General features: G+C 42.2%; 1 protein-coding gene across 5 annotated transcripts in view; it reads right to left on the bottom strand.

Annotated features, from left to right (window-relative positions):
• Positions 1-849: 849 nt before the first annotated feature.
• The window catches only part of prdm16 (PR domain containing 16), a 235,465-nt gene continuing 218,154 nt past the window's right edge, over positions 850-18,160 (bottom strand). For 2 of the 5 annotated variants that reach the window (XM_036579027.1, XM_036579032.1), the window contains 8 exons: positions 16,496-18,014; positions 16,251-16,338; positions 13,266-13,435; positions 13,020-13,097; positions 10,120-10,289; positions 9,664-9,835; positions 7,092-7,313; positions 4,748-5,247 (listed from right to left, as the gene is read on the bottom strand). In XM_036579027.1, coding sequence (XP_036434920.1) covers positions 4,974-5,247; positions 7,092-7,313; positions 9,664-9,835; positions 10,120-10,289; positions 13,020-13,097; positions 13,266-13,435; positions 16,251-16,338; positions 16,496-18,014 — 2,693 coding nt within the window. In that variant the 3' untranslated portion in view covers positions 4,748-4,973. Of the gene's footprint in view, positions 4,538-4,747; positions 5,248-7,091; positions 7,314-9,663; positions 9,836-10,119; positions 10,290-13,019; positions 13,098-13,265; positions 13,436-16,250; positions 16,339-16,495; positions 18,015-18,160 lie in introns of those variants that run through there. The other 3 variants (XM_036579033.1, XM_036579031.1, XM_036579030.1) reach the window with 3 other exon arrangements.

Below are 18,160 nucleotides of genomic sequence, written 5' to 3'. Positions count from 1 at the left end.
TGAGGCTGGTAATGTTAGGAACCTCCAGACTACTGTTAGCTGAAACCTATTACTTCACTGTAACAGTAAACAACACCATGATTTGTTTCCCTTCAGTTCTGACACTTTTTAATCCAAAACGGCAGGAATGTGACAGTTGTGTATGTTATTTCTTTTTTTTTTTTACCACTAAAATGCCACTTGTCTGCATGTGTGTACATCATGCAACAATGTGCGTAATTGCACAAAATACTATTTGAACATCTCAGCGATTAAAAAAAACCTCAATCTGTCTATAGTTTTGATAAAGAAATAAAAAATATGTGTTGTTTTGTGTCTTATTACCTAAATAGATGGAGAAAAAGTTTATACAATGCATAAGCACACTATATGTCCAAAAGTTTATGCTCACCACCTCCTCCACTTTTGACACAGGAATAGCCTCTGTGTTCTGGGAAGGCCTTGCACTAGATGTTGGAACATTGCTGTGAGGATTTTATTACATGTAGCCACAGCAGCGTTAGTGCGCTCAGGTACTGGTGGTCCATCTGATCCTGAGTTCTAGAGAGATCAATGGAAGCTTTACAGCCACAAATCCTTAAGAACTGATATTACTACAACAGACAGAAAGTAAACAAGAGGCACTGAAATTTACCAAACAGGCGCACAATATAAATGATCAGTTTTGAGAGACTAAATATCAAGGAATCTTAAAAAGTACACAGATCATTTTAGTTATTAATTACAACATGATGGTCAGTGTTTTTAAGCCACTCACTATTATGCCACTATTAAGCTACTAACTATATGAAACAGTCCCATCATACACACAGATAAACGCAAATGTAAAAACAAAGGGCGGCATTCATATAAAAAGCACACAGGTTTTTATTGCATATCAATTTCATGTATAAATTCTTCATAGCATTGGAAAGATTACATTTGGTATACATATCTATTCTACAGAATTAACATCAGAATCATGTCTTTTCCATGAAATTTCTCTAAAGTACATCTTCAGTAATCACAAGCATGAAAAAAGAACTGCAATTTCAGAATTATTATTCTACAATCCTTTCATTTTTTTCATTATTTCTCTCCCACAAGCATATTGTTTAATTCAATAACCATCTGCCCATTGCATTTAAGGCAGTTAACAAGGACTTAAAGTCAAACCTACTAACCTAACCACATGTACAATAAGTGCATCTACAAATTCATTTTTTATGACCATTTTTTTCTTTTTAATTTAAGATACACATTTCACAAATGGACACCATTATGACCGCTAAAACACAAGTCATGCACAATAGGTTTTTTGTTTTGTTTTTTTTTTTGTTTTTGCTTTTTTTATTAAACAGAAGCGATATACAACTCAGATTCAAATGAAACAAGCACCATCTATTTTCAAACCCATGTTTTCAACTAATTTTCAGACATATGCAACATTACTTTTTTTTGAAATATTATACAGTTTTATAGAAACCATAATTACCTATGGTTTATGGTTTTACATTTATTTTGTATTGTAACAGTGGGCCAAAAATAATGTCCATATTAAGTTCAGTTTGTGACCATTCTTTCGTGTTTTTTCCCCCAACATGTGGATCAATTTCTCCACCACCTACAGCGCTTGTTTATTACAGTAGTATGTGACATGAACCTCTCCATATGTAATATTCCTAAATATGTCCAGCAGTGCTAGTTAGTAGGGAGCACATGTGAACTCCTATTCATTGTACAGTGAAAATATATTATTGAAATTGAGAATGTGGCAAAATGATACAGAGGCGCCATCTAGTGGCATAGGACTACTATAGCACTCCAGGTTAAAGTGAATTCTCTCGCATGATATCTTTTTCTTGTGGTGTATATTCACTCATACTGGAGTGGTTCCTAGTGCCAGCATGCTGTACTGTCTCTTGGGTTAAAGTGCTTGTTAAAATCACACAGCCTTTTTTGAAGAATCTTATTTAAGCTGGACCCGAACTAACTCTGTAGCTCATAGACATGAGTGCCCTGTATTTAAGTGCTCATTTGCAGTTTGCACTACACTCCAGAGGGAGTGTCCTAAGCCATATGCAAGGAGAGTACACAAAAGAAAAGACTGTGACAAAAGAAGTAATAATGAAAGATATGATTCCATCTGGCTCCCAAAAATGACTGAAGATGAAGGGTTTTTGTCTGACAGAAGTTTGATACGTTAGTCACACATTAAATCTACTCTACACATTCATCATGAGTTTGTGGTTAGTCATTTTCTTTATTTGTACGATTCATGCGCTGGATTCACAGTTCATCGAGCTGCACGAGGACTCCCGAGCCCTGGTGCTATGCTAAAATGCGTATTCAGGGAGTGTGCTTCCTGCCCAAACCCTAACTACGATCACATATCAGCGGTGATGTTAGGCCTCACAGCTCACCATTTGACCCCACTGATTAAATTCTATTCTAGCCTCTTCCATTAACAGCAGCTGCTTTTGTTTGTAAGAGATATTATTAGATAATAAAATCACTCTATGCAGTTGGTTCCAAGGCTTAAACATCTAGCACATGCGCCCATTAAACGTAAGCAACTCACCGAATGGTTTCTGGGTTCCCATTACAAAACAGGATGTGTTAAAGTGTTTTGAATACAGTGGCACACACACAGGGAGTCAAGCTTTCAGAATGTGTTACAGGGTCTTTCTGTTGCTGTAGTTAAAATGGGTAGACTAAAACGGACAGTATGATTGAATATGAGTGTAAAAATGTAATGCCCCACTATTCAAGTTACCTGAAGCTTTAATCAAAGAATTTCATTGAAAAAATTTCAACCATTTGTTCAACATCAAACACTGCACATACAGTTTGAAATGGTTGAGCAAACGAAAGACAAAACAAACCTCACAATGGACACAAATAGACTGGTGCCAAGACTAAGTTGTCATAAATATAACAGTTAATTTTGTCATTTAAATTTTGGCACACCGGTCTCTATACAACAACCTTCAGAGCATTGCGAGATCACGCATCTCAATCATATTTTTCAAATTTCATTCCTTCAGAAAAGTAGAGTGGGTGAGATTTTTTTTTTCTTGAGTCATTTTTCTTTTATGAATAATGAAAAACTAAAATAAATAGAAAACAAAAACTCAAATCAAATGTATAGTGTGAGTAGGCAATAAGGGAGAGAAAACACTACTAAAACAGTGGCAACATCCACTGTAGAAAACAAGAAATGATTGTCCAAGGAAAAAAAGGGTTATTTGGCACACAACACTCTTTGCTACGAACTTTCAAATTATTTTGTACATCATACAACAATATCGTACAAATTTGGTCCTTCACTAAATAATTATATTAACATTTAAGCACAGATGTGCTTGAAAGGAAACAATACTGTTTATCGAAGAACAAATCACATACAAAAAGAGGATAACCTTAGTGAATGCATGAGGAAGTGAAGAGGATATTCCAAATGCCTCCAAAGGAGAATAATTTAACTCTTCAAACAAAATTCTCAGTTCAGACAAAGGCCTGTGTACAATAAGTGTACATGTAATTGAGCAGTAATGCATTGCAGAAGTTTTACTGCTCTAAAAATGATCAACAATCAATTGTCCAAATCTTGCTCATGGAGGAACGATATAAAATGAGGTACATGATTGGAAATGAAAGTGACTCCAATTACTTCTACTACTCTCTCACCTCTTTTTGATTTTTATATTGTGGCAATTTGCAAACGGATGTTCCAATTGAACCTTTAACAGTGCAGTTGTGGCTTTTTGGAGACATCTAGAGGACAGAATGCAGAACATTAACCCTGTTCAGCTTGCAAACACCCTGTCTTGTTGAGGCAATGTGCCCTCCCACTGCATGTCCACTCAACCAAATGGAGGATTCTTTGGGAATATGGATGCATTAGTGTACATGTAAAAATACCTTTCTTAGCCACTGTAGACCTTCAGAGCAACCTGCTTTAGTCATGCAGTGCATCACTTTCATAAGCATGGTTGCCATGATAGTAAATGATGGGAATGGGGTGATTTGTGAAGTCACTGGTACATAGTAGTCCTCCTAGAGTGAGCTTCTGTGGAGAACACTGCAGGTTCGGCAGCTGGTTTGAAGCCAGGAGTGGCAGACAGACTGGGTACTGTACTGTGTGGCCAGGAGTGGTCTGGTCAATCTCTTTATCTGTGGTGGAAAGGAGATCTCTACAGCTCTAATGGTTTGTGTCTCTGTTTTAGCCAACAGTCCAGTTGGCTGAGCTCCCTCCTGAGCCTCTTTTGCCCTACTAAAGTGGTGGTTCATCTACTGTAAGCGTTGCTGTTCTTCATGTGCTTTTTTAACACATGCTTCTCTTACATGTCTTTAGCCATCCTTTCCCCTCTCTCTCCCCATCTCTTATTCCGATCCTTCACTGTCTCCTTGCTCTCTGGGCTTAGATGTGGTTGAGTGGATGAAAGGAGCTGGTTTCTGAAGGGCCTCCTCCCATGTTCAGCCAGGCATCCAGCGAATTCTGGGAGGATGGGTGCAGGGGGTTGTTCTCTGACAGAGAGAGCATCATTGCATAAGCCTGTGGAAGCAAGGGGAAAACAAAAGGAAGACGAGTGTGTTTAAACCAACAGGTTGTTCCAAATCTAACTAAAATCTAAAAGGTGTGCAAATCTAACTAAAATCTTATATCACAGATGATAAGAACATACAAAAACATTCAAATAATAATAATAATAATAATAATACCATGTAAGAGAGACTATATGAATTTCACTAAGGCTTTGACAGCAAATATGCGGTTAGTAAGCAAAGATAAAAAGCCATGTGTTAGTTATGTTAATGTTATAGTGTTATCTGGTAGACAAGGGGGGGAGATAAGGAAAAGTATTTGGGAGAGAGAAAGCTCCGTTTGTCTGCACAATTCAATCAAGGGTGTATAATAGACATAGAACAGTCCTATAGACCTATAGAAGGTTTTCGGTGATAACTCCACTAGCATAAGATGCTGTTATCTGTCAGTCAAAGCGTTCCTTTTTAAATGAGATAGTCAGCACTGACCATATGGACAAACATTTCATGACCTCTTTCTTGTACCTTGGGTGGGTGCAGTGACATACCTGTGTTTTAGCCTGCCTCAACAGTGTTTCTTTCAGCGCCTCAGACTCTAAGGAGGTGTTAAAAATGTCTTTAACGTCAAAGGGCTCATCACCAGGCTTATGGAGCTCCAGGCCCTTGGGGAAGCCCGGCAGAGGCTCCAGATCTAACAGTCCTGCATCCTCCTCAATACACCTGCACCAGGAAGGAGGAGGGACCAGGGAGTGGGGAGAGGGGACCCTCAGTTAGCCCAATCATTTGACTGGAGCTGGATGGGGTGTGATTATGCAGAGCATGCAGAGGGCAGGAGTGGTGGGATGGTGCAGAATGATGGCATTATGAAGACTTGGTGTGCATATACACGCAGGCACAGAACCACATATATGTATGTCTAGCTAACTAAAACTTTCTGGCCATCTATGATTTTTTTTTTTAACACCATTTCAATCTAAGAGGATTTTTGTTGTTATAAACCACATCTGTCTATATATTTTATGCAAAATATTCAGCATAACAAAATGTCTGGATACTTTGCCATGCTTTGCCATGTTGTAGGGATAGCAATGCCACTGGACTCAGCAATGGAAGCCGTACAGTATGCATTGTGCATACATTCAGCAACAGCACATTTTTCATAGAGATAACATTGTTTTATTTCTCTGGGTATGTTCGTTCATAGATGTAACATAATTATTACTGTTAATAGAGGGCCAGAGTTGAAAATCTGCAGGGTGATGATTGATGTTGACATCTCATGGTTACAGTTGACTACTCTGTTTACACAATGCTAGTGTTGAACATTTTTGTCCTGTGCTTTAGCTTTATTTGCATATCACATGCAAATACGAATATGAATAAGGCTGTTCTATGGGAGCTTGATGCAACAGGACGGCACAGAAAAAATGTCATTGCAGGTCTTCATGTCAAACATGTAGGACTGTGATGCTTTCATCTGTCTCTTTATGGTTAAATGCTTCATTTTTTTTTCTTCTATGATACTGGCTTTGAAAGTGTAACAACTGACCATGTCCTGGCAAGCAGCTGATTGTCGTGAGTGCACTGGGCTGTACAATGAAATTTTAATGGCTGCACAGACTCCTGTACCATGATGGGTGAGGCACCACACTATAGTACTATACAGTTCTAACCTTCGATCCAATATATCCTCTACAGAGTCCACCAAGTTTTGATAAACTGCAATGGACAGCTACAACTATGTTGATTAGTCATGTTAAGAGAAAAGCTAGAAGGACAGAGATTGAGATGAACATGATTGCATCACTGAAAAGAGACTGCAGACTGTAAAGAGACAAAGCCTGTCAAGAGTTACCCATCATGATTTTCTTGATAAAGTACTAGCCTGTGGGAAATGATGCAGTATTGGCCTATTATTCCTATGCTGCCATCATGGGAAATCAGACTCAAGCAATACCTGTGCTCATTCCTTCTCAAGACAGAAATGAACAGTAAATATGGGAATTCCTAAATCACTTGTTTTTAAAATTTTTTTAAGAAACCCCTAAATTTACGGAGACAACAGAAAAGATGCACAGATGTGTGATGCCTAACACTCCACCATTTTTTTTTAATGATAACAATATCCCGATAGCTGTCTAGCTTGGGTGTATTTCTGCATTTTGATACAATTTTGTTGTTTCCAGTTCCCAATCAATCTCAATCTCTTTCTTAATATGAAAGGGGAAGCTACATAGTTGTCCCATTAAGCATGTGAAGTCTGCTACCAGCCATGGAGCTGTGTTGTAGAGTGTCTGAGCAAAGTGCTAATCACTCAGCCATAACAACCTAGTGAATTTCAGAAGTTACCAAGTGGGGAACTGCCTTCACCAGATATTTTTACAATTCCTGATAATAACATCTAGTCTTATCTTTGGTCCTTATTACTCTAATAATTCATTGTATGGTCATACGTATGTTGCTGGACATACTGTTCTCATCAGTGAACAATGGTAGAGTGCTTCTTGTGAACACATGGATGAATAAGGTTCATTTCAATGAGAGTTGTATGAGATCTGTCTCACCTGCGCGGGTGTTCATAGGCCATAGAGAGAGGAGCCGATTCCTCGTCATCTTCGTAAGTGCCTTGCACCATGGTGGCGGGAGAAGCCGTCTCGTCCTGTGACTTTTCCGTAAGCGAGCCTTCTTCATCTTCATCATCTCCCTCAACCTCCTCTTCCTCCTCCTCTAGTTTGGAGCCTGTGATGGCATGGCTCTCAGGATGCTCCTCTTCTGTCAGCTCTGACCTGTAAATGCGCAAAGTGCAACATGTGTAAAGACCATACAGTTTTTTGCCTCTTAATTGTAACATGGCTTGCATTTCCTGACATACAATTAAGAAAGCCTGAAAATGTACTTTATGCCCGTACTTTGTTAAAACTATTCAAAAAGCCACAATGACAGTGCAAAGGCTGCTTATATTACAGACATGTAACTGTATGGTATTCATCTATCTACCTCTCATTTCTACTTTATTTCCCATGAGCACAGACATAACATACTGAACTGGACTTGAAGTCTCTATTTTGGTCTCTATGGTCTCATACACTGATGTTTGACTACCACAACATATGCTCATACAACTGAATGAGCTCACTCCCATCTTTCCTCAGATGGGCTATTTTACCCTCAAAGGTCCATGACAGCAGATCTACTGTCATAGCCTGACTGCCGAATATCACCACTGTGTGCTGTGTTTCTGCCAAATTACTATTCATCATTTTAGAATGACCTGTGATTCCCCTGCCAGGCCCCAGCATGAAAACACGCAAGGCCCCTGAATGACAAACACACAGGTTGTATAATTAACGACAGACGTTTTGGTGATGATGAATTAGCTAATCCCAGAGAGGCGAGACAGACTGGTCCAAAAGGGTCAGCTCCAATCATCGCGGCTTGTCTCAATGCCATAGCAAATGGCTGCTCTGCAAACCGCCTATCAGCACCATGCTATTCCATTACTTCTCTCTCCCTCCCCTTCTCTATTTCTCTCTTTCTTGCTTTTTCAAACCATACTGTTCCTCTAATGGTTATGATCTCATTGCCTTCACTGAGCCTGTCCCCTCAAGTCGTTTCACGTCTCTGTTCTCAAATGGGTGTCCATCAGAGTAGACTTTAATGGCGAGTGCTTGGGGAGAGAGATCGACTTCGGAGGTGGGTGGTTTGGCTATGTGAGGGGTAGACTTATGAAAAAAGAAACTAGCGGGAGACGAGAAAAACTGCTTGTTTTCCATTTTCCATCGAGCTTAAATATCCCGTAATCAAATTGGGCCCTGGCTCAGGAGAAAGTCCATGCCACGCGGAAGACAGCAGCGGGCCCTGCCACAGACCTGCGCTTTGTCTCTCAGTCTAAACATGTCAGAACACTGTTTGCCTTAGCTGGAGGGGAGGATGAGGGGGGGCTCCATCAATGTAGAGCACAGATAAATGCCTCAATCTCAGGGTCCCCAGGGAGGGGTAAACCTGTGGGTCTGTCTTGAGCCCACAGCTCCCCATAACCTGTCAAGGGGGCCAGGCCAGACCCACTCTTTAAACATTGTCAGTCCACCAGCAGGGAAATCCCCCTCCACCACAGGGTAGGGTAAGTCACAGAGGACAGATAACTCCTTCTTCCTTTTCTGCTCAAGAAGGAAGGGGGGGGGGGCAGACAGAAAGAGAGAGAGGTAGAGGAATGTGGAGGCATCACCAACACAGTTTTGTATCTGTGACACCAAAATGACAGAAACTGAAAGAAAGAAGAAAATGAGAAAGCAACAGACACCAGAATGAAGGATGCAGGAGGACCCAGAAGAACAGTCATACAGCAGCTGCCTGTCTGTCTGAACTGGGGCGATTTGAAGAGAGACAGAAAACAGAGCACTTATTTGAATTACAGATATTAAAATGCCAGGCTTGCTTGTTCTAGATGGGGACGAGACTATTGATCCCAGATGGCAGGGCGAGAGCTTTCGTGTGTCTGGATGAGGCCGGGGTATCAAGGCTCCACTGGCATGTTTGGAAACGAGCTAAAACTGGGGAGGACCATTACACGTCTGAGAAAGAATTCATGTGCCTGTCTAAGCTTTTATTCACACAGACACTGCACTGCAGTGCTCCTTCACAGAGCATTTGTAGAAATCAGAGTCAGCATGCCAGGCTTAAACAGTGCTCTGAAAGCAGTCTGCGACCAGGCCACACACCTCATGCACTCTGACGGCTCTCGTATTTGGCAGTAATGAGTTTTGTTTGGTGTTTTCCTGGGCTGTGAAAGGTGCTCCCCAGCGTGTATCTGGCTACAGTTAATGCACAACAGAACTCAGTGAAGCTGAAATGAGTCATTGAGGTGTTGCGGCTCTCTCTCTCTCTCTGTTTTGAGGGCAAAGTTGTGCAACCGAACACGCACATTGTGGATCGCACTGTAAGCATATTCTATAGTCTACCACTAGGGAGCAGGCTTTAGCCTCAAAGATCACACTGAGCTTCGAGACTCCAGGACATTATGCTCCAGGAGGGACTCCAGGAGTTACGCACTTGGTTACTATAGCGTCAAAACATAGCCATGTTGTGTGTGTGTCTGTGTCTGTGCATGTGTGTATATGTGTGTGCATGCATTTCTACCTTTTTTCTGAAGAGCTGCAGGCCTGGTTCAGCTCGCTGTTAGAGATGAAGTTTCTAATCTCTGAGAAGTATGAGTCCTCCTTCTCGTCTAAAAGTGCATGATTGTCAGGCTCTGAGTTTGGAGAGGAGATATTTGTACCCAAATTTGAAAGGATCCCAGAGTGTTGACTCACTGACAGAGAGACAGATGGACAAAGGACAAGAAAGGGAGACTGTTACTCTTTAGGCTTAATACATAGCTATGTACATAACATTGCACTTCATAGTAACAATTAATTTGTGATAATATCAGCTTAATTAATAACGTTCCATCCATTCCTTATCCACCCATTCCATCCATTTCACACATACCACCCACCATCCAGTTTGAGAATAATGAGAAAACAGGTCCTGGCAACAACTGAGCTCTATTAACTATGTCCAATTTACCAGATGTGGTGGGAGGTGGTGGTTTACCTGGAATATTTTCATGCTCGTGTTTTTTTAAGTGGCGGTCCAGATTGGTCTGCTGACCAAAGCAGCGGTTACACAGGTGGCACTTAAAGGGCTTCTCCTTATTATGAATGTTACGAACATGTCGCTGGAGGTTAGAGGAGATACTAAACGAACGGTCACAGTATTTACATCTGCAAAGAGAGAAGAGAGAAAAAGTCTGAGTGAGGTCAGCTATGTGTTCAGCTATGTAAACAACAATCAGTAGTCATAGAATGCCACAGTGTAAACACGGCTGCCACATTACAGGCTATAGCACTTATTAGACACACTTGTCCTTGCAGTGCTGACAGTAAAATCAGAGCATGCACCTTGAGCCACCCTTAAACTATGGCTGGGCCTGTAGTCAGAGGATTTCTTGCCAAACAAAATTTACAAATCAATAAAACAATCAAAGAGACCCAAGTATGAACAATATAATTTTCAGTTTCTATCCAATGATTTGAAAATTGTATTCTTGCCTGGTTAAGCAAGCTTCCTTCACTAAAAGACCTTCAATCTAGAGGGCTGTACCGAGAATTCTCCCTTCCAGTGGGTGAGAAAGGTAATGCTGCCAACACTGCTCAGTCATGAATTTACTTAGAATTTTTTCTAATACATGCCAAAACTGGTTAATATTAACCAGCCTTTTTCTTAATTCAGTTTTCACACAATAACATTATGATATATAACAGTCACAAGCTCTTTTCAGGCAAAGCAAACAATAATTCAATAAGTAATTTGCTTCCATCTAAGTAACGTGTCTTTTAATGGGGAAAAAAGGTCATCCTTGATTTTCATGTTTCATGAAAGACTTGAATTACAACACTTCTTTTCAAACGCTGAACTTGCACCCACTTTATTTCACCCTGTCCCTGCTGGCCCTAATTATTTGCGGATTAATTAGAAGGAATTCAAGTCTGAAATATAACTAAAGTCTTGTTTCTCCAAGGCTGGATGGGGACTCTTCAGTGGCTCTGTGTATGTGTGTGCCTGAGGGCCATGGCTTAGCCTCCTCCACTACCTCTCTGTGGCCTGCTTGTTTGCGACGACAGCCCATCCAGAATAGGCCGGAGAACATCAATTTAATGTCCTGATAAACAAACACGGCGGCGAGGCCACGTCAAGAGCCCCACTGGACAGTGCTCCTTTTGTTGGGTGGCCCGTCTTAGTCTGGACTCCCGCAGCCGCTTGCAAGGTTGACTTTCAGGGCTAATTGCTTTGGGAAAATCACTCGTCATCAAGTGCTCGGAATCAAGATGCAGGCCCCTTTTCATGTTCCAATTTATTTTTCGCCAGCGAGCGTGTGTGCGTCTGTGCTCAGACTGATTTTCCAGACTTGGCGCATCATGGTTCATAGAAAATGGTAAAATGCCAAGACAACGTTCCTCATTTTCATTTTCTTTTTTCTTTTTCTTTTTTCACTGGCCTTTTTTACCCCCTGTTTTGTTTATTTTTATTAGCTTGTCCAAGGGGACTTTAAATTACTTCATCATCTTTGCTCTTTTTTTGGTGTTACAAGGACTGTACATGGAGCGTTACAATCTGAATGGGGTCTTTCAATGGTCAGCCCTAGTGGGCCAATTTCGCTGCAAAGACTAGAGCCGATAGCATCTAGAGCAGGCAAATAGCCTACTACAATGAAGCATGAAGACGGCTGAGTGCAGTCCGGCTCTGATACTGGCCCGCCTCAGCCTTATTGCCTCAAAGTGAGGAGGGGAGATGATGATGATGTCTGCCATTTGTTAGGGTAAATTGTTTCTAAACGAGCTAATCAGGGGATTGTTGTGAAGGAGCCAAGCATGCAGTGGCCACGTCCCATAGGAGGTTCTCTATCTCGCGGACTGCCTCCACAAACCACTTCGGTAGATGTGGTAAACTTAAAGAGAGGCAAGATTCAGTCTAAACCTGCATTCACGTTCCCGGAAAAAGCCCTTAAATAAGCCAGGGAAGAGGTTACCCAAGTGATTTCAGAAATATAACTAAAAAGAAAAGGTAAACGTAGAATGTAAAATGTAAGTGGCCATAAGCACTTCAATTAGAATTATTTTGGCTTAATTAGCATTTTTGCTTGTATGGATGGAGATGGTGCTGCTTTAAATGGCCTTCTTAGCACCACTATGCAATCTTAAACTTCACCACTGTGGAACTCCAAATTACTGTTCTGTCAGAGAAGGTAGACATTGGCCATCAGACATGTAGGTTCGAGTTCATTTTCCCCCATTAGCCTACTGCTCTGCTTAAGGCCACAGCATCCTGCAAATCAAAGGCCCCCTCTACAGAACACCCTCATCCTCACCAAGAAGGGCCGTGTGTGGCTGGAAGGGAGCCAAATCTGTGATAATTAAGCAGCTCTATAAACAGTGCAAGGATGTCTCTAGGGCGCTATTACCGCCCAACATTGTCCAGAGCTTGCTCTACCCACTTTAACTCCAGAACATCTGCACAGACAGAATCAATCTTCCTTCTCTTTCTCCAGCTCCACTTTTTGTTCTTTTTTTGGTCTCTCTTTTTTGGCTGTGTCTATGCAACCAGCACTAAAGCATGAGGCTGTAGCTCATATGCTGATCAAATAGCAAAAATGTGGCCATTTTTCTTAATGTCTGTTTGTGTCTGTGTGTCAAGCATGAGTGAAAGACATTTCTCTTGCTTTGTAAAGTAGGCATGTCACAAGCAGGAATGAATCTTTAGATTATGGAGTGATGTCGACACTTCAGTATTTCAGTCTCTCATGTTTGTATTGGATGACTGTGTGGCCTCGGATTCAGATAACTGAGGTTACCTCTGTGTGCATGTACGTTAAAGGGGGTTGGCTTACTTTTATGGCTGTGTATATGTATGTGTGTGTGTGTGTGTGTGTGTGTGTTTTTTTGTGAGCGGCTTACCTGTAGGGCTGTTCTCCCGTGTGTGTTCGTAAGTGCCTGGTAAGATTAGCCGACCTGGGAAAGATTTTCCCACAGTACCTGCAGCATGTGAAAATGTGCTTTTATTCAACTAAGCAAAAACACAGCAATGAACTTCTGCAGAATCGTGAAAGTAGGTGAGACTGACTATTGCTATCGTTAATTACTATTAATTGATTAGTAATACGAGTACCTGTTACAGCTTTTAGAGAGATGACTTGTGCATACCTGCAGGCATAGCGCTCCTTGCCTTTCCGTAGGATAGCATCAGACAGAGAAGGAGGAGGGGAACGGAAGTTAAAGAGGTGGTGTGAGGAGTGCTGCAGGGAATTGGGAGCGTCCAGTTTCAAAGCACCAAAGCTCTCCAGTTTTTCAGTCATGTTCTCCATTGCAGACATCTGAAAAAGAAAAGAGCTCCTGATCAGGTCAGGTCAAGAGCATAACAGCTGTGTAGGCCTAGGCCATGCAATGAATGCCACTTATAAGGCCTTGCAAAAGAGTCTGAAATTTCACCAGATTAAACTAGTCATGAAGTAGCAATGGCAATTGGAAACTTGCTAGATGTGCCCACAAGAGGCATTAGTGAGATCACGTTCTGATGTTGGATGGTTAGTTCTGGATCACAAATGACGCTTCACAGTAGCATCGCAGAAGTAATCAATGGTGCTCTATCACTCTGGAGAACACAGTTCAACTGCTCTACAGCCCCATGCTGGAGAGCTCTATTCTCTCTAACCAATGTTTGATATTGGACATTGCGACCTTAGGTTCATGTGCGGCTGTTTCTGTCAGTAATGAAACCATCTTAAACTGAATGCACTGATTACAAGGAGTGCCTGGATACTTTTGGAAATACATTACAACATGTGGAGGGGAGGTCCTCTTTACTGCAGCAACAACCACATGCATGTGAGATCAATGTCAGCCTTCATGTAGAAGCCTGAGTGAAGCTTCCACTGGTACAACCAGTGAAGCACAGCTTGAAAATAATAGTACCCGACCTGAAAGAGCACTCTTCTGCAAAAGCTCTAGTGAGAATGGCATTTTCCTTGAACGGGGACTTTCCCTCACTACTTTGAGGGCACTTGCACTCACAGACAGTGCCTTGATTCTGAAATTTGAAGCACACTAGGTCTAATCTGGCGCTAAGAACTACTTTCAACGAGGAAATTTTCTGATGAAGTTGCTTTTAACCAAAGTTAAGCTTAATCTGGCCTGAGAAACTGATCGCTGGAGTTCAGATTGTGACTTAGATTATGACCTCTTGGAGATATTTTGTTGGGTCCACATACCTGAAGAACATAATAACTCATAATAACTGGGGGCTCTGACAGAGAGCAGGGGATTTTTACATGATTATAAGACGGGGCGGAAAGTCAGAGGAAGCTGTATATCAGAAGGTCGAGTCTTGATTGTGCTGTTCAAGAGTCACCTCCCTGACCTATGGCACGTTAGCAGCCACTCGAGCAGCCCCCTGGGAGCCCCCGGCCCTCCACTTTGTTCCCGACAAGTCTCTGAGAGAAGCGTCTGAATGAGCCATTCACCTCTGCGAACGGTAACCATACAATGCAGTTTAAGATACCCCTCGCTGATAGCACTTCCCCATTAGACGCAGAACAAAGACTTCGCTATGTGACTTGATGGCCAAAAACAGCTTACATCCTTCCTGCTTTTGGAATATGGATAAACATGGAGACAGACACACTGTCTCAATTTATTTATCCATGTCTGAGTTGCACCTTGATTCCGTCACTCCACTGATTTAACTTGGGAAGGTCTATTTGGTTCACCATTTATTCCTTTAACTTATCAGAATAATCGTTCACTGATTACCATGAAATGTTTTCTGATCTAACATTAAACAGCAATAGGAAGCTATGAACCAAATAAATTCTATTTTTGTCCTGTGTTCATTGTATACACAGTGAATTCTATATGTCCCAAAATGTGGAGTATTACATTATCTGCTATTCATTGTGACTCATCTGTAATACATGTCTGTCACACATTCCCATCGCATTGTAAGGATGTTGGATGTGTGGGAAGGAAATTAGTAAACATCAACATCTCCCCAACATCCGTAACAACGTTCTCATCTCTCAGACCAGGCCTGCCCAGCTGTCCTTATGCCACCCAGAGGAGAGCAGGCTGCGGCGGGAGACAGGGTGGATGAAAAAGAGAGAAAAAGAAAGAGAAAAAGAGCGTTCGGGGTTGGGGGAGGTAGCTCTGCATTGATACAGAACAGATTTACAGGTCAGATAAGACAGTTCCCAACAAGAGAGGCCATTCTCCTGCACACAAACACAGGAAGTGCCTGATGGACATGCAGACATTATCTAGGCAGCCAGGGCAAAAAAATGGTAGGAAGTTATTAGCAGCGGGCCTCAGAGTAGAGCTACGCAGAAACAATGCATTGACTAAACTTAGCTGTACTTCAGCACTACATGGGACGACTTGCTCCAATTCAAAAGGTCATTATTAATAATATTTTCATTTTATCATTGCTCAAAGGTGGGAAAAGTTTGAAATGCTACCATAAACAATGGGGATTGTTTTTCAAAGCAGAAGATAACAAACTGAACTTTGCACACTCTGTGCCAGAAAGGGCTGCACCACTTTCAAGATTATCTTATTATCTTATTTCTGATTAAAGTAATTCTGTGTTAAAAATGCAGGTCTTCATTAACATGGCTCATGTTGAAACAACCCTTTACAATACTAGGTGGGTTTTAGTTTTAAGGTGGAGAACAATGGATGGAATAAACATGACAGCATGTTACTATTTTAAAATGATATGAGATCCGTATGCATATTATAGCAGACAGATATTGTTAAAAGTACAGTTCCAGGTACATTCATTATGAGGTTCTGCAGTTAATTTTGTCATCATGGACCATCCTTTCACTGGGGTTCATAAAGAAACATCAGGGTTGTCTGAACTCTTTAAGATGGGAACTAATCATTTTTTCATCACAGCTTGTGATACATCATTAAATCACAACCTCTGACATCCCATGAAGGGATTCAAAATTGCAACCATGTGGTTTTAAGATGTGCATGTTGATACAAGATTGTACTTTCAATTCTCAATGTCCTTACTGGATGTTGTGTCCAACTGGATTTTAATTTGCTTTTATAATCTTTTTGTTAAGAGCACAGACCTCAGTGGTCATTATGGTGTATTACAAGGGATCAGATATGTTCATGAGGTACCTGAGGGTGGAAGAGCAGTGGAGATGGCCTCAGGTATTTGTCCTTCAGTGCTCCTACAGGATCTATCAGCTTCCTTTTCTCCACCCTGCTGGACAACAACACAGAGGGTTACGTACAAACGAAGGAGGTCTGTCAGATTCCTTGTTTGGCACCTAAAGCACACATCAGCTTCTATGAGACAGAGGCACTCGGACAGACATTCTTTGTGCTCAGTCTTACATTGTGACCTACTCGGATTGAAATACCTGTAGATGGGATCCATGAAGAAGGGTGAGGGCTTGGCATAATGCAGAGAGGGCTGCTGCTGGGGTGGAGGTGGCTGTGGGAGGGACACTTGCTGCTGAGGCATCTGGGGTTGATGGAGGTTCTGAGATTGGTTTAGAACTGGATGCTCATCTTTAACTGGAGTTTTGCAATTTGTGCCATAGACATGGTTCTTGCGCTGATCAGGTGTTCCGCCATTCTGGCTGGCTCTGCTCCGACTGCCTATGCTCAGATCCAGAGGTTGCTCCTCACCACTGGGCAGAAGTGCACTAGAGGGCAAGGCAGGCTTGCTGGAGGGTGGAAGGAGGGGTTTCACCTCCTTGGGCTTGGTAGTGAGGTCAAAGGGTGACTCTGTAGCAGTAGTGGTGGCCATTTTCTGTATGTGCTCACGAGGTGATTTGGGCTCTGGTTTTAGGAACATGTTGGGGTTGAGAGCTCTGTCTGTAAAAGGGTATAAGGAATGTGGAAAGTTGGGTAAGAACTGAAAGGGGAACATGGAATGGTAAGGCAAAGAGCCCATTTTCTTTTCTTGCAAGCCCATAAAGCCTGGCCCAAAGTACTTTTCAGCAATGGACGCAATGGCTTTGATAGAGTCAGTTGCTGCACCGGTAGGTGGAAGTGCTTGCTCATCAGGTGGTGGGAAGAAGGAATGCTGGGAAGAGAGGAAGGGACGGTCATGAGGAAGATTGCCTGAACTGGACACTGACACAGAGCTGCTGCTGACCTCATCTTGCTTGCCTTCCTGTCCAGACTTCCTTCGACTTTTCTCTCGTTCACTCTCTGCTTCGCTGTCCAGATCAGAGCCCGAAACCGTGCCAGTGGTGGTGTCTAGATCAGTGCCACTTGTGGTATTAACGTCCTCCAAATCACTTCCATCAGACATGTCACTCATTTTCACCTTATTCTTGCCATCTGGGAAGGATAAGTCCAGCTTGGATTCACGATTTTCCTCAGACTGGCTACTGAGGCCACTCCCTGCATTGCCATTGGTGTTGCTAACAGATGTAACCATTGGAAGGGTAGGAGCATCAAGGGGACCGTGAGGGAGCTTCCCATCTTGACTGTTACTCAGTGGACTCTTTAGTAATGGGCTTGGGGGTAACAATGGTGGCCTTGGATATAGTGATGGAGGAAAGATTCCTGGGAAGCCATGGGAAAGGGATGGGAATGCAGGAGGTGCCGTGGAGAAGGGCAGACCTGGGTGGTGGGGCCGAGAGGGGAAGTAATCACTGAAGCCAAGTCCGCCATGATTCAGGCTAGGATGGGGCTTAGATTTGCCCATGATGGGGCTAGAGGTCATAGGGATGCCTGGTGTGAACATGCCTCCAGGACTATAATGGTTCTTGCCCTCGCAGAAGCGCCGGTGCTTGTTGAGGGAGGAGGTAGTGCTGAACATTTGCCCGCAGTCCTTGCACTTGATCTGGGTGCGGCAGTCTGCATGCATCCGCTTGTGGCGGCACAGGTTGGAAAACTGGGTATAGGACTTGTGACACACCTCACCTGGGAGAACACACATGCCTGATTAATTCTATTAACATACTGTTTTTATTCTCATTAGGCGAATTCATTATCAAAGTAAGCAAGTAAGCTGGCCATATATCAATGAATTACCCATGCTGATTAACATATTTTGTGATCATACATAG

The sequence above is a fragment of the Colossoma macropomum genome, unplaced genomic scaffold (assembly GCF_904425465.1).
Source record: "Colossoma macropomum unplaced genomic scaffold, Colossoma_macropomum, whole genome shotgun sequence".
NCBI classification, from domain to species: domain Eukaryota; kingdom Metazoa; phylum Chordata; class Actinopteri; order Characiformes; family Serrasalmidae; genus Colossoma; species Colossoma macropomum.
The sequence above is the reverse complement of the archived record's forward strand: the minus strand, read 5'-3'. Positions and strand labels throughout refer to the sequence as shown.